General features: G+C 36.3%; 1 protein-coding gene across 3 annotated transcripts in view; it reads left to right on the top strand.

Moving 5' to 3' along the window:
* NAA15 (N-alpha-acetyltransferase 15, NatA auxiliary subunit) overlaps positions 1-17496 on the top strand; it is a 98334-nt gene that overhangs the window by 59733 nt on the left and 21105 nt on the right. For 2 of the 3 annotated variants that reach the window (XM_021670327.2, XM_021670326.2), the window contains exons 10-14: positions 1089-1161; positions 4371-4540; positions 6261-6413; positions 6966-7094; positions 8197-8410. In XM_021670327.2, the coding sequence (XP_021526002.2) occupies positions 1089-1161; positions 4371-4540; positions 6261-6413; positions 6966-7094; positions 8197-8410 (739 nt within the window). Of the gene's footprint in view, positions 1-1088; positions 1162-3469; positions 3673-4370; positions 4541-6260; positions 6414-6965; positions 7095-8196; positions 8411-17496 lie in introns of those variants that run through there. The other variant, XM_064383863.1, reaches the window with a different exon arrangement.

Raw genomic sequence — 17496 nt, 5'->3', positions numbered from 1 at the left:
GGGAGGGAACATGGGTGCACCAGAATAACCTAGCTGCAATCATTAGTCCTCACGATTTACTGAGGTTTTGGGGAGAGCTCATATTAGTCTGTTGAGTCAGTTAAGTTGAGATCATTCAAGAAAGCCGTAATAGTAATAGAAATCCATTAAACATGGATTAAACGAACAGTAGTAAATAAAAAGTGCTCAAAGATCTCTCAGGAAGCTAGGAGCAAGTAGTATAGTCAAGACTCAAGAGAAACCAAACCTGGATGGCCACTCATTCTGGATCTCAGAAACTCTAAACTTTGAGTTTTACTGATGTTTTCCCCTGGATTATGAAATTGAAGGTTGATTACTGTCATCTACTTAGGGAATTTCTCTTTTCACATAGCGTTTAATTCTTGAGTGCAAATGTTTGCCTTGGGTGTTATTTTATGCTATTTTTGATAAAGAATCAAGATATAAATCGTCCACAACATTGCCTCTTTGTCCAACTCTTTCCTGGTTTCTTGTTCAGCTGATGCTTTATTTTCTAGCAGTTTTAAGAAGTTCTAGCAGTTTTTAGAAGTTTCTAAAAACTTCTAACCAATAAGTTTTTAGAAAATTATATCTTTTTTTTTTTTTTTTTTTTTGAGACGGAGTTTCGCTCTTGTTACCCAGGCTGGAGTGCAATGGCGCGATCTCGGCTCACCGCAACCTCCGCCTCCCGGGATCAGGCAATTCTCCTGCTTCAGCCTCCTGAGTAGCTGGGATTACAGGCACGCACCACCATGCCCAGCTAATTTTTTGTATTTTTAGTAGAGATGGGGTTTCACCATGTTGACCAGGATGGTCTCGATCTCTTGACCTCGTGATCCTCCCGCCTCGGCCTCCCAAAGTGCTGGGATTACAGGCTTGAGCCACCGCGCCTGGCCAGAAAATTACATCTTAATTAGCACACCTGTGCAAAAGTATGATGTATTTTAAAATTTTTGTCTAGAGGTTAAGATATTTAAAAGGACAGTGTGTGTATTGGAGTGTTTCAGTGTTTTAGTAGAAAATAACGCATTTTGCATAAGAATAGTAACTTTTTTCTACTAAAGTGTGTTTGTGTGTTTGTACTCTAGGTGGCAATCATAGAAGAGTTAGTAGTAGGTTATGAAACCTCTCTAAAAAGCTGCCGGTTATTTAACCCCAATGGTAAGTGCTCAAGTTTTATGTTTTAAAAAATCTTGAAAAATTTTAATATATTGTGAAATTCTTAATCAGAAGGTCAGTATTATTAATTACTTAGGCAGTAAGCACTAGTGCATTAAATTTTTTTTCCCTTTAAGATGGAGATCCATTAATTTGCACATTGTGTGATGATATTTGGTTAGAAGAGAATTACGTTATATTTGTTTTTTGTGTTTTGGGTATTTTTTGAGACATGGTCTTGCTCTGTTCCCCAGGCTGGAGTGTAGTGGTGTGAACACAGCACACTGCAGCCTTGACCTTCTGGGCTCAAGCAATCCTCCTGCCTTCTGTGTAGCTGGGAACACAGACATGCACCACCATGCAAGGCTAATTTTTCAATTTTTTGTAGACATAAGGTCTCACTTTGTTGCGCAGGCTGGTCTTAATCTCCTGGACTCAAGTGATCCTCTTGCATTGGCCTCTTAAAGTGTTGGGATTATAGGCATGGGCCACTGTGTCCAGCCTCATTTATTGCAAAGAATGTTATTTAAAAGTTTAAAAATATTTATAAAACCAAAATGTATCAGTATAATGATCTTCTCTTTACCCAGCACTCAGTTTCAATAATTTTTAATTTATATTGAATTTATTTATAGCCTCTCCTACTTTTCTCTACTCCCATATTATTCTGAAGCAGATTATAAATATCACATCATTTTATCCATGGATGTTTCAGTATGTCTAAAGAGAAGGACTTAACCTAAAACATAACCTAATACCACTCTCATGCCTGAAAATTATTACTATTATTATTATTATTTTTTGAGATGGAGTCATGCTCTGTCATCCAGAATGGAGTGCAGTGGCACGATCTCAGTTCACTGCAGCTTCCGCCTCCCATGGGCAAGTGATTCTCCTTCCTCAGCCTCCCGAGTAGCTGAGATTACAGGTGCCCACCACCATGCCTGGCTAATTTTTGTGTTTTTCGCAGAGATGGGGTCTCACCATGTTGGGCAGGCCAGGCTGGTCTCAAACTCCTGACCTCAAGTGCTTCAGCCTCCCAAAGTGCTGAGATACAGGTGTGAGCCACCATGCCGGGCAAAAATTAATACTTCCTTAACTATTCAGTGTTTACATTTCCAGTTATATTATAAATGTCATTGTTTTTTTCTTGTCTTTCCTTTTTTGAAGTTTGTTTGAATGAAGATCCAGATAAGATTTGTACTTTGAATTTGGTTAATACGTCTCTTAAACTCTTTTAATCTGTGGGTTTCTGTCCCATCCTTTTTCCAGCAATTTATTTGTTGAAGACTTTTTTTTTTCAGTTTTCCCAGTCTAGAATTTGCTCACTGTACCCCATGTGTTGCTTAACACATTATTCCTTGCCTTCTGAATTTCCTATAAACTGGTAGTTGGATGTAGAAGTTTGTTGCTAGTTATATAGCCAGTAGCACGGTGGCTAATTAAAATTTTAAAAAAATTAAATAAATTCCATTCCTCAGTTGCAATAGCCACATTTTAAGTGCTACTCAATAGCTATACATAGCTAATGCCTACCATGTTGGACAGGGAAAATATAGGACACTTCTGTCATGACAGAATTTTCTAATGGACAGGTCCAACTAGAGATTTGATGAGATTCAATATTGTTTTGATGGCTTTGCTTTTGCTTTTGTTTTTGTTTTTTAAACAGAGGAGTGAGCAAGAGTCTTACAGGTGGTAGCATATTCTATTTATAGGCATATAGTTTGTGTTTTATATGTTAGCAACGGTTGAGAATTACCAACTGGTGATATTCTATTATTCTTTATTATCTTAAAAGAGAAAATTTTCTTCCTCTATTGTCTGTTTATACAAAAATGTTTCAATTTGCATAGGAAAAGCATGATAAATGGATTTTCTTTCCCGCAACCTGCTTTTTAAAATTTCTTTATCAGTTTTCAAAATAATAAATTGTTGGTTCAGTAGCATCCTTCAAAGACAGCAAATACATTTTTAAAAAGTATTACAAATTCATGGGTTTAAGCATATTTGATGTTTTAAATCTCAAATGGTCCCATTCTTTACATACCATAGTAGTAGTTGATAGCTTCTTGGGTGTTAATAAGACAAGATATTCCAGTTTATTGCTGCCACTGCAGATCTGGAATCAATTGTTTTTCCTAGGAGTTCTCGTTCCTATAGTGGGAAAGCCCAGTATGGGACCCTGGGTGCATATTGCTATTGGGTTGGTCATTGTTTCAAGATCTCAGATTAATTTTAATAGTACTTTTTGAAAAGGTGTTACCATGGTTTCATTGGTTAATCATCCTGATGTTCCTTTGATTATCAGCATTTTCCTACATATTTTACAAATGTGGAAGAGGTTCTATGACATGCCCAAGAATATGCAGCACTTTTGTTGCAGATCTATCAGATGGGGAGTTGGTGAGTTCCACTCCTATTATTTGTCCACTGAGCCATCCTGCTTTTACTAGGGAAAAAAAAAAGCAATCCATTGCTTTCTTTGAAAGCATGTAACAGTTCTCAGATTTTAGAAATTTGTATTAAAAAAGAATTTTTTTATGTGTGGGTTGTATATTTAACTTACACATTTTCTTGTGAGTATATTAAAATTAAATCATAAACTGCAATATAAAGTTTTTTTACTTGTCATCTCATTTTTAGGGTATAATTTTTATTTGACTTAAGTTATGCATCTTTGCATATTCAGCATGATATTAAAATATGTTAAGAATATAATCACCAAATTCAAAACAACCACATTACAAGTATATTTACATACAGTTTGATGCATTAGCTAGAAACTCAGTTAAGCAGTCAGGGCCTTTTTTTTTTCACCTCACATGAACGGAGAAAATTTTTAATTTTTTCCCCCTTTATAAATAACATCCTGATCAGTACGCTCTCATAGTTCTAGTACAGCTTGTCTCCCCACTGCCTGTTTCAGTTTTCTTTCTAGGTAGATAGACCTTATTTATTTCCCATGTTTGTTTCATGAAGTTATTATGCAAGACATTGTGATAGGGGTTTTAAGGATGCAGAACAGAAAACATGGACCTTTCCAAAGATCTTACAGACTTAGGGGAGTTTTATAGCTAGATATATAAATAAACTCCTTTCATAGTGCCTCCCTTATTAATAAACATTAATAGGAACCATTTTGGGGGGTGCTCTTAATATATGTAATGCCTCATCTTAGTTTCTTCTCCCTCTCTCCCTCTTCCCCTAAGATGATGGAAAGGAGGAACCACCAACCACATTACTTTGGGTCCAGTACTACTTGGCACAACATTATGACAAAATTGGTCAGCCATCTATTGCTCTGGAGTACATAAATACTGCTATTGAAAGTACACCTACATTAATAGAACTCTTTCTTGTGAAAGCTAAAATCTATAAGGTAAAAATCTTTTTTTTCTATTTTCTTATAAGGGAATGAGACTTGACAAGAATTTTTTTCCCTGTACTTTATAGATTCTAAATGTAGGAAAACGACTTTTGATAACTCAAAAAACATGAAATAACAGGTTTAGTACATTTCTCAGTCTAATTACTTTGAGACTTGTCATTGTTATACTAATATGATCATTCATCTCACACACACACACACACACATATATTAATGTATATATATTCACATATAACAGGTAATTCTCTTGGGACTGGGGAGTAAGAGTATATAGGTCATCCAAAAGTAATTATATTTGCTGTTAAATGTGTATTCCTGTTAACATTTGAGTATAACATATCAGTATCTGGCAATGTTAATGAGATGAAACTGAAGATTCTATTGTAAATTCTACAAGTTATCTTTTGACTTCTCAACTCCTGGGCCTTGCTTGAGAATTTTTAGTCATATGTTTTAGTATCATCTTAAAATAAAGTTGGCTCTTCTCTATCTTATTGCAAATAAAATTTAGTAATGAAAACTCCTGAAGAACTGATAGTAAGCCAGTAATTTATTTAGCAAGAAAATAATGAAATTAAGTAATATTTAAGAAGCTTTGTTTTTTTTTTGTTTTGTTTTGTTTTGTTTTGTTTTGTTTTGTTTTTGAGAGAGAGTGTTACCCAGGCTGGAGTGCAGTGGCACAATCTTGGCTGACTGCGACGTCTGCCTCCTGGGTTGAAGCAATTCTCATGCCTCAGCCTCCAGAGTGGTAGCTGGAATTATAGGCATGCACCACCATGCCCAGCTAATTTTTGTATTATTTGTAGAGATGAAGTTTTGCCATGTTGACCAGGTTGGTCTTGAACTCCTGGCCTCAAGTGATCTACCACCCTCTTCGGCCTCCCAGAGTGCTGAGATTATAGACATGAGCCACCTCACCTGGCTAAAGGAGCACTTTTTAAAGGCAGATTGTGGCTCATTGGTTTTAAGGCTTTGCCAAATAGGCTAGTTAGGTAACTTAAAATGAGGATCACTGGGGAATGTCTACTAATGGTCCTAATGAGTAATGTTTCCATGGTTTCTTTAAGGTAGAGCTTTGGCCATCCATTTGCCTTTTATGACTTTCACATTGAATTATGTTTTGACTTAAACATTTCTATTATTATTTTTATTCCTTTTTATGGAGATGGAGAGTGCAGCGGCATGATCTCAGTTCACTGCAACCTCCATCTCCTGGGTTCAAGCGATTCCCCTATTACAGGCACACACCACTATGCCCAGTTAATTTCTGTATTTTTGGTAGAGACAGGGTTTCACCATGTTGGCCAGACTGGACTCAAATTCCTGATCTCAGGTGATCCACCTGCCTCAGCCTCCCAAAGTGCTGTGATTACAGGCTTGAGCCATCACACCTGGTCTTATTTATTCTTTAACAATTGTTTTTGAGTATTTTTACTATGTGCCAGGCAGTTTTTTTAGGCAGTGAAGATATAACAGTAGACAGAACTATTAAAATAAGTCTTTACTGTTAGACAGCTTATATTCTAGATGGCTGGAAAAAGGAATCAGTACTTGTATTATGGAAGAATGCATTCTTCTATGTTGACTAGCATCTAAGAGTCAGAAGAATGCCTTTACTTTTGTTTTTAAATTATTTATCAACAGGTAATGAATTACTTGCACAGGAAACTTAGCATACTAACCGGTTTATTTTGCTTTTGTACCTTTTAAGCACGCTGGAAATATTAAAGAAGCTGCAAGGTGGATGGATGAGGCCCAGGCCTTGGACACAGCAGACAGATTTATCAACTCCAAATGTGCAAAATACATGCTAAAAGCCAATCTGATTAAAGAAGCTGAAGAAATGTGCTCAAAGTTTACAAGGGTTTGTATAGCTAGTGTTCTTAATTATGAATACAGAAGACATGAACCAGTTCATACTTGTATACCATGCTTATTTTTTAAAGTTTATTTTTAATATTTTCAACACCAAAACAGCCAAGATTTTAATTAAATCCCTAAATCAGAAGACACTGGAGTCAACATTGGTATAAAGGATTTTCCTTTTAGAGGGTTGTGCAATGGACTTTTAAACTGGTTTATATTGGTGTATTTTAGATGAATTTTTTTAGGGGCCAAGGGAACTAACTAATATTTATTGAATACCTGCTATGTATTGGTATTCTTTTTCTTAAGTTAATCTCTACCCTTAATTATGTAGACCTTTTGTTTAATCACTTGTGAACTACAAATTATTTTTAGTGGTTAGAGAATTTCAATTGCTTTCACATGTTAACTATTCTCTTTTACTCTAAGAATGTTGTTAAAATTTTTTTGAAAGAGTTCAAATCAGCTGAACATCTTTTTTTTTTTTTAATCCTGTGGTAGAATGATGTCTGATAAAAAATGATTTTGAATATTTTTGATTTTTGTATAGGAAGGAACATCAGCAGTAGAGAATTTGAATGAAATGCAGTGTATGTGGTTCCAAACAGAATGTGCTCAGGCTTATAAAGCAATGAATAAATTTGGTGAAGCACTTAAGAAATGTCATGAGATTGAGAGAGTAAGTACCTTCTACATAAAAGTTTCTTTTTTTATTCTGTTGATGGTTGTGGACAAATTTTATAGTTTTTATAATTCATAATAGGTGCTTTTTAAAATCAGTATTCACTTTTTTCAGTTTTTATGATGGAAATATAGACTACATTTTCAGCCAGTGTTTCTATTGTCTATTCTTTCTGTAAGGATTCTTTTTTAAAAACTTTATGGAAATTTTTAAAATTTGGCGTTTTTTATTGATTTTTGAACCTTTCTTTCAAATTGCTGCTGTCTCTTTAGTAGTACGTACAAAGCTCATTAAGGTACTCCTAGGACCCTGTTTTTTTGTAGAGTATATTGATGATGCCACATACCTTTGGTAAGATATAAATGTTAAAGACTTTTCACAATATTCCTTCTATAGTTTATGTAATTTCATGTTTTTTGATAAAATCATTGTTTTTTTTACTCCTCTTCACTTTTGACTAATTTCCATGATTAGTGGTTGTTTTTCTTTTTTGTGTTTTTCACAGATAAACATAGTTTTTATAACTGATTTCACATTTGTAATATTGCCAGGTATAGAATACCAAAGCTTAGTTGAAATGCATTAAGTTCCTGGTTGCTTGACTTACTTGCTAATTGATTTCTTTTCCGCATACCAGCATCACGTTGCATAGGATTCAGAATTGTATCCTCAAAAAAAGTTACCAAATACATACTATAATCCTTTGCAAATTATTCTGAATATAAAAACTCAGTGTTTAACATGTGAATCTACTTTATTGCGCTACTATGTCTGCTAATAAATTATGTTTGATATTGTCACAATAGCTTTAAGTGTAATTAAGGAAGAGATAATGAATAAATATATTTTTAAAGCTTCCCTTTTCAATAAATGATTCAGTGCCTGCAGTGTGTGCCATATCTTGTGCTACACAATGGCTAACTGTATTTGCTTATTTGAAATGCAAAATATTCCTGTTGAATAATTATAGTTCTTTATTTCTTTTTATTTTACTAGTTTTTTTTAATGCCAAAGTAACAAGTATTCCAAGGCTTTTATTTTATAGTTTTCTTAGCCATTGCTGTACTTCAGTATAATAATAAAAAGATAATTTTGTTAGCATTTTATAGAAATCACTGATGACCAGTTTGACTTTCATACATACTGTATGAGGAAGATTACCCTTAGATCATATGTGGACTTATTAAAATTAGAAGATGTACTTCGGCAGCATCCATTTTACTTCAAGGCAGCAAGAATTGCTATAGAGATCTATTTGAAGCTTCATGACAACCCCCTTACAGATGAGAATAAAGAACATGAAGCTGATACAGGTATAATGTTTAGAGTTCTTCTTGTGTTCTGGTGTGTGTATGTGTATTTATGTTTTTCAGTAATACATATTTTTCTTGAGCACCACGTGGGAAGATATTATCCAAGGTTCTCTAAGCAACAAAAGAAAAATGTTTACTTTTCTACTTCCAAAGTTTAACAGGGATTTAATTTGCAGTTATTCATTAGCGTTTAAGAAGTTTGTATGTCATGAATTTTACATTTAATAGCTGGTTTACCCAAAATTATAAATTGCTAACTATTTTACAGGTACTAGACTGCTAATTACATAATTAGTATTATAATTCTACATAAGTGTTGGCTATTAGTATTACTAGTTATTTTTTTTGAGATAGAGTCTCGCTCTGTCTCCCAGGCTGGAGTGCAGTGCCGTGACCTCGGCTCACTGCAACCTCCACTTCCCAGGTTCAAGTGATTCTCCTTCCTCACCCTCCTAAGTAGCTAAGATTACAGGTGCCCACCACCATGCCTGGCTAATTTTGTGTTTTTAGTAGAAACTGGGTTTCATCGTGTTGTCCAGGCTGGTCTCAAACTCCTGACCTGAAGTGATCTGCCCGCCTCAGCCTCCCAGAGTGCTGGGATTGGCCTCCTAAAGTGCTGGGATTACAGGCATGGCATGAGCCACGGTTCCTAACCTATTCCTCTTTTTAATAGTAATTTATAATTAACTTACTAAAAATTAATATTGCTTGAACATTAAAAACCAGCTTGGGATAAAGCTAGGAAAATTGCCCAGTGACTTATCATTTGACCCATTTTTAATGTACTGTTTTTATAGCAGGGTATCAGAATGACTAGGGAGAAGTCTTCCCTAGACGGTTATTTGGGGAAGAACCTGAGAATGAGTGATCTCATATGTAGAAAAATATAAATTAATTATATGTCCAAAATTTTGTGACTTACTCGTGGCAAAAAAAAAAAAATGTTGCAGGAATTGGGGCATAAAAAGTATGTTCGATTTTCTTTTTTTCTTCTGAGCTTATTCCTTTTTTGAGGATATTTTTGGCTACTTTCTATATCCTTCTTCCTGCCAAAGAGCTTTTGAATTATTTTGCTAATTTGTCATAAATTGGTACTTCCTGTTGCCAAAGGACAGTATAGGAATTTCTGAGGTCACACACTGAAGCCCTTGTACAGATATCACTTGAATCTCTTTCTACCAGTTGGTGCTGCTTCAACTTAGAAGAAAACTGCAGTAAGAAGAAACTGTTGGACAATTTACAGTTAACATTGAGAGCTATGACCCTCTGACATCTTTTGTTTTTCTTTGTTTTTCTTCTTCTGCCTTCCTCCTCCTCTTCTTCAAATTATACAAATAATGTACAATGAACTTTTCAAAGCTGAGACAATACAGAAATATACTTAGTAAATATGAAGATCCCCTTTCACTTTTCTCCCACCCATTCTTCATTTCAACCATTATCCCCGTGAAAGGATCAATTCCCTTTATGCACAACTACAATTTCCAAAGTTCTGTGTGTACATATACACATTCATTTCAGGATGGTTCTTTGCAGGGTTTCTTGTTTGTTTTACTGTTCTTTAGTCCATAAATGGGTTTATATCATACCCAGTGTTCTGCAACTTGGACTTTTTACCTCATTTAATAGTATTGCTCCATGTATGCATGTCATAATTATTGTTTTCACCATTAACATTTTAATGACTATGTAGGAATCTGTGTGAATTTTTTCACCATTATAGTACTATAGTAAATGTCCTTGTACATAATTATGTGCATATTTATTTAACATGGATTATTAGAAGTGGAAATTGGTGGGTCAAAGGGTATGAGAATTTGAGATAAAGGGTTCATCAGCTTTTATTACCACCAGCATGGTATTGAGAATTTCTTTTATTTTACATTATCGCCAGTTCTAAAAGTCCTTATATTTTTGCATGTTGGGCAAAATATCTGGTTTCCAATTTCTATATTTTGTTTTTTTGCTTTGTTTGAGACAGGATCTCATTCTATTGCCCAGTCTGGAGTCCACTAATGTGATCATAGCTCACTGCAGCCTTAGAACTCCTGAGCTCAGACAGTTTTTCCACCTCAGCCTCCTGAGTAGCTGGGACTACAGGTGCGTGCCACTGCACCCAGCTAATTTATTTTTGTAGATACATGGTCTTGCCATGTTGCCTAGGCTTGTCTTGAACCCCTTGGCTCAAGTGATTCTCCTGCTTTGGTCTCCCAAATTGTTGGGATTACAGGCATGAACCACTATGTTTGGCCAATTTCTAGATTTTTAATGGAGTGGATTATATATTTTCTTTTTTTCACTTAGGTTTTAACCTTTAAGATGAATATCTTTCATCATATTAAAGTTTTAATTTTTAATATTTAGTCTTTTTTTGTGGCTTCTAGGTCTTGCTTAGAAAGGCCTTTTCTACTTAAAAATTTAAATATATTTATGAATATCATCTGTTTTTCTTCTAATACTTCTGCTTTGCAATTTTTAGATTCTGCTCTTTAAACATCTGGAATTAATTTTTACATATATTGTAAGGTGGAGGGTGGCTTTCCACCTCCCTTCCTCCTCAAAATAAACTACTAATCCTTCAGTAATATTTACTGAATAGGTTTTTGTATTCCCCACTGATTTCAAATGCTACCTTTATCATGCTAAAGTAGGCATGGTTTCTTGGTCTAACATATATTAAAGATATAATTAAAACTACATGGTATTGACATCAATACACAGATAGGTTTCTGTTATTATGATCCATTTTTCTCAGTCTAACACTATGTCTTTAGAATTTTCGTGGTTTTACATGCAGAGTTTTGCTTTTGTATACATGGTAGAATTGGCTTGTCTTCCAGAAAGTTTCTGATATTAGGTTGAGTAATTTTTTAGTTGATTTTTAAAAGTTTTCTATGTAGGCCATTATGTTAATCTGTAAATGTCAGTAGTTTTATTTCTTTCAATGTTTATACCTTTTCCCCCATGTCTTATTGTATGATTAGAGTTGTGGTGATTAGTAGGAACAAAAGTGTACTTGCTGCCTTTTTTTCTATAGAAGTAGTACTTCTGATGGTAAAATTTAATTATGTATTTATTTATTTTTTTTTGAGACAGAGTTTCACTCTTGTCACCCAGGCTGGAGTGCAGTGGTGCAATCTCGACTCACTTCAGCCTCTGCCTCCTGGGTTTAAGCAATTCTCCTGCCGCAGCCTCCAGAGCAGCTGGGATTACAGGCACCCACCACCATGCCTGGCTAATTTTTGTATTTTTAGTAGAGACGGAGTTTCAACATGTTGGCCGGGCTGGTTTTGAACTCCTGACCTCAGACGATCTGCCTGCCTTGGCCTCCCAAAGTACTAGAATTACAGGCGTGAGCCACCACCCCTGGCAAGTTTAATATTTATAATAAACATCTGGTAGTTAGCCTTTATTTCTTCAGAAGTTACTTTTCTTGTATTTTTATCATTTCAAGTCTTTATATGTCCAGATTTCTTCTGCCCTGCTATGTTGATGTTAGTTTGACTGGTTATAGTTGTCTAGGCTCGGATGTTATTTTCTCTGTATATGTTTATATATACATACATAGTTTTAAAAAAAGATGGTGCAATATTATCTTCTAGCAGAGTAAAATTTTCCTCTAGTTTCTTCTAAGGTAAAAATCTTTTTTTCTTTTTTGAGACAGGATCTTGCTGTGTTACCCAGGCTGGAGTACGGTGGCATGATCACAGCTCACTGCAGCCCTAACCTCCCAGACTCCAGTGATCTATGCACCTCAGCCTCCTTATTAGCTGGGACTATAGACACATATCACTACACTTGGCTAATTTCTTTTTTATTTTTTCTTTATTTCTTGTTCTTCTAGAGCAGAATGAATAATTTTAAAAAACATTTTTTGTGGGGGTAGAGATGGAGTTCTCCCTGTGTTGCCCAGGCTGGTCCTGAACTCCCCAGTTCAAGCAGTCCTCCTGCCTTGACCTCCCAAAGTGCTGGAATTACAGGCATGAGCCACTGCACCCAGCCCTAAGCTAAAATTCTGAGCCTCTTATGCTCATGGAAGTAATAGCTAATATATGTAAAGTTGAGAATTATAGCACTTCTCTAGATAATTAGTGCTAATAAGTGAAACAGGATTTGAACTGTTATTAATTCTTCATTAATTACATATGTGGTGGTTGTTTTCTCTGGTTTTTTTGTGTGTGTGTGTGGCATTTCTGTGGTGAACTGATGAGACCTTTTAAGGCATGCAGTATAGAATAGTGCTGAAAGTACAGCTCTTAGGTTAAATCCATAGTTCAGTCTGTTTTGGTAAATAGAATTTTATTGGAATAAACAAAACCAAGCCCATTGGTTTTCATATTCTCTACGGCTGCTGTTGTGCTACAGTAGCTAAGTTAATTTCGACAGAGACCTATGGCTTACAATGTTGAAATTACTAAGCATCTGGTTCATTACAGAAAAACGTTTGCTGACTTTTGTTTGGTATGACATTAGAAAAGGCCTTAGACTTTGGAGTCTCTTTTTGTAATTTTTACATTTGACTTTTTTTTGTTGTTGACACAGAGTCTCACTTTGTCACCCAGGCTGGAGTGCAGTGGCGTGATCTTGGCTCACTGCAGCCTCCACTTTTCGGGTTCCAGCAATTCTCCTGCCTCAGCCTACTGGGTAGCTGGGATTACAGGCACATGCCACCACGCCCAGCAAATTTTTGTTTTTAGTAGAGATGGGGTTCCACCATGTTGGCCAGGCTGGTCTTGAACTCTGGACCTTAGGTGATCCACCTGCCTCAGCCTCCCAAAATGCTGGGATTACTGGCGTGAGCCACCATGCCCACGTATATTTGGATTTTTAATCACCTGGAGTTTAGTATAGCATAGAAGAAGCCTAGACTTTGGAGTCCAAGTGAAGTAGATTTACATCCTTGTTCTACCTTTTACCATCACTTTGCGTTATTTTCCTCTGAAACCTCAGTTTTCTTATAAAATATTATTCTCTAATTCATGAGGTTGTCAAACGAAATACAATGTATGGGGTATGGGCTGGGTGCCATGGCACACACCTGTAATCCCAGCACTTTTGGAGGCCAAGGCAGGTGGATCATTTGAGTCCAGGAGTCTGAGACCAGCCTGGGCAACATAGTGCAACTCTGTCTCTACAAATACAAACAGCAACAACAAAAACAAGCATGGTGATGAGCATCTGTTCTAGCTATAATAGTTCTAGCTTTTCAGGAGGTAGATATGGAAGGATCATTTGAGCCCTGGTAGTCAGAGCTGCAGTGAACCATGATCACCCCTACACTCCAGCCTGGGTGACAAAGTAAGACCCTGTCTCAAAGAAAAGAAAGAAAGAAAAAATATAAGGTATGCATTATATCTATCATGTAGCAAGAATGCAAGTGGTAGCAATTATTTTACCAGTCGTTAAAAAGGTAGTGCTTATGTTGCCATCCATTCATAGTCTTGTGTTTCCAAAATGTAATTTTTTTGGTCTCTTAGAAATTTTTTTTGCATTTTGTTTTTAGTGTACTTGCTCAAGTACACTAAAGAGAAATAGATAAAGTGTTTGTTTCCGTTGGCTATATGTTATCTATTGCTGCATAATAAATTAATCCCTAAATTTAGCAGCTTAAGAGAAAGGAAGAAGCAACAACAACTTTTTAGAGTTCTCTTTTCCTGACGTCACACCATTATTTCCTTCACATTCTAATTGGTCAGAAGAGAGTCGGGCCGGGCGCGGTGGCTCACGCCTGTAATCCCAGCACTTTGGGAGGCCGAGGCAGGCGGATCATGAGGTCAAGAGATCGAGACCATCCTGGTCAACATGGTGAAACCCTGTCTCTACTAAAAATACAAAAAATTAGCTGGGCACGGTGGTGCATGCCTGTAATCCCAGCTACTCAGGAGGCTGAGGCAGGAGAATTGCCTGAACCCGGGAGGCGGAGGTTGCGGTGAGCCGAGATCATGCCATTGCACTCCAGCCTGGGTAATTAGAGTGAAACTCCGTCTCAAAAAAAAAAAAAAAAGAAGAGAGTCAACAAGCGCAACCTACATTTGAGGGGAGGAGAACTGAAGAATTTGTAGACATAATTTTAACTGCCATGGTCTGCATTTTGTTTACAAATTATTTACATTATCATTTTTGGTGTTTGTTTTTAATTTTTGAGACAGGGTTGCAGTGCAGTGACTCAGTCATAACTCATTGCAGCCTCATACTCTGGGCTCAACTATTTTCCCCACCTCAACCTACCACGTAGATAGGACTACAGGCACATGCCACCGTGCCCAACTAATTTTAAAATTTTTGTAGAGGTGGGGTCTTGCTGTGTTGCACAGCCAGTTCTCAAACTCCTGAGCTCAAATGATCCTCCTGCCTCAGACTACCAAAGTGCTGGGATTACAAGCATGAGCCACCATGCCCAGCTTATATTATTCTTATGCAGAAAATATATTTAGCCTTTCCAAGGCCTTCAGAAGATTTATCTTATTATAAATTAGCTTAAAGTTCAGAATCTTGTCATGTATATTAGGTTCAGGTGCTGATACAGCTCCTTGAGCATAGGGTTTAAAAAAAATTTTTTTTAACCTTAAGTGTGACTTTTCAATTATAGTTCTTTTAATATGAAATCCTGTGAACTAAAATTGCAAGTTACCTATCAACTACATACCCAATATAAAATGAGGCACACGTAGGACAACCACTGTAGACATTCTTAGGAGGCACACAGCAGGAGTGTTACCACGTCCATTCTCAAGTCCATGGCTTAATAGTTCTTTGATTAGGACCTAAGACTGCAATAATTTTCTGTGGCTCTTGACCTTGCCCTCTGGGTTCCTGGTTCCACTTTCTGAATTATCCTTTTTTTCTTTTGGAAGTTAACAATTGTTTGCAATTGAGTAGTTCTTCATATTCTTCTGGCCAGTAAAATTTTGAGAGTCTGAAGGCCTCTTTTCATTTTGTGCTGTCTCTGTTCTTTTCCATCCAAATTTACTATTTCTGCCCATAGAATAAACATCATGAATCTTTTGTGAATCTTATTGGAATCCACATGTATCGAGCTTATATGGAGGGGAGAACGCCCTTAAGTTTCTTAGATGTTTTATTGTTTGAGAGAATCTGTGAGTCATAGAGAGAGCCTTTCTTCAGACTAAGTAGTGAGACACCACCATATTCTGAGTTCTGGATCTTAACAAAAGATTGTAACGCCAAGCCCTTTGCCTTTTCTCTTGACATATTTTCCTGACAATTGCCTGGATTTGATCTTTGCCTAGCAAGCCATTTCTGGAGAGGCTGAGAGTTTTCAAAATCATCAAGCCCGTCCCTTTCTTTAGTTTCTTTCTCCTCTTGCATTTCTCTTGGGCACTTTGCCTGAAAATCCCCTCTTAGTTAGCTCTCTGAGTTCATTTCACACATTTTATAACACTGTTGCCAAACTTTCTGCTACTTTATGGCTGTAACATAGCCTTCACTTCATTTTAAGGACTCACCTACCGCCTTCTCCAAGTCTAGACTTATATGAATAGTCCAAGGCTCTTCAAACTTCCACTAAAGCCCTACTCAAAGTCCGTCCACCTTTTGCCACTCCCTGGTTCCACAGTTACTCCCACATTTTAGGTTTTTGTTACAGCAGTATCTCCTGTCCAGGTACCAAAATCTATGTTGTTTATTGCTGCAAAACAAATTACTCAAAAACATAGCAGCTTTAAACAGCAACCATTTATTATCTGACAGTTACGTGTCAGGAACAGAAGTCACTTAGCTGTATGTTTCTGAAGACTCTGGGTCTCTCAGGAGGTTGATATTAAGATGTTGGCTGGGCGTGGTGGTTCATTCCTGTAGTCCTAATGCTTTGGGAAGCTGAGGCTGGTGGGTTGCTTGAATCTAGGAGTTCGAGACCAGCTTCATCAACATAGTGAGGCCCTGTCTCTATTTATATTTTAAAATTAAAAAACAGAGTTGCCAGCTGGAGCATCTGAAGGATCAACTTGGCTTAGAGGATCTCCTTCCATGATGGCTTACTCTTATGGCCAGAGACATCAATTCTTTGCCACACATTGGTCTTTCCATAAGACTGATTGAGTTTCCTTATAATATAGGAGCTAGCTTCCTCTGAATGATCCAAAAAAAAAAAGCAAGGAGGAACCTATAGTCCTTTTTTGTCCTTATATTAGTGTTACATACTGTGGTGTATAGTACGTTATTCCTTACACATGAATCACTAAATATAGCTCACATTTAAGGGGAAGGGGAAATAAGGTCTGCCTTTTGAAAGGTAGAACTTGTGGGCATATGTTGAAATCACAGTGGTAGTGTATTTTGGAATGGCATTTTTCATTTCTCAATATTAACAGATGTTATCCAAATAAATACTGGATGAGCCTGTAGCTTTCAAATTTGTTCTTTGAAATCAAAACAATATAAATTTTTCACTATATTGTAGCATATTTGTCAGTGATTTCTAGTCTTTTGAGACATTCAGGGGTTTTATAGTTCTAGGGATGTGGTTAATTTTCAATATTAAATTTTTAATTTACTATAGAGTTATTCATTTATTCTGTTAACAAATATTTGAGTGTTGTCTGTATGTTTTGGCAGGCTGCTAGGCCCTGAAAATAAAAAGGTTACAAATGAGACAGGATCTTCTTTACCAAAGAGCTCATAGTTTAAAAGAGAGACAGCTGTATAAACAAACTATTGTGACAAGCAAAATGTATTAGCTGTAGTGGCAGCACAGAGAGAATGAATAATTGTTTGGCCAGGTTAGAGAAGACATAACTAAGAGAGCGTAGTCCTCTGAAGCCACAGAGATATGCGATATGCAACAGTTTGTTTTATTCATAGATTGCAAATAGTTTAATATTGATGTTTAACTTGTATGTTTTGCTGTGGTCATTTGTTTACATGCATACCCCATGTAGTTTCAAAAAAGTTTTTGAATTTGTTCTATTGTTTGCTATCTAATGTTGAACCATTAAAAGGCTAGGTACATATAGGGATGTTTACATCCATACCATGCAGTATTTTTTTTTTATTTGTTTTTTTGAGACAAGAGTTTTGATCTTGTTGCCCAGGCTGGAATGCAGTGGTGTGATCTCGGTTCGCTGCAG

Source organism: Aotus nancymaae, unplaced genomic scaffold (genome assembly GCF_030222135.1).
Source record: "Aotus nancymaae isolate 86718 unplaced genomic scaffold, 86718_ANA_hifiasm-v0.15.2.pri h1tg000033l, whole genome shotgun sequence".
NCBI lineage: Eukaryota > Metazoa > Chordata > Mammalia > Primates > Aotidae > Aotus > Aotus nancymaae.
The sequence above is the reverse complement of the archived record's forward strand: the minus strand, read 5'-3'. Positions and strand labels throughout refer to the sequence as shown.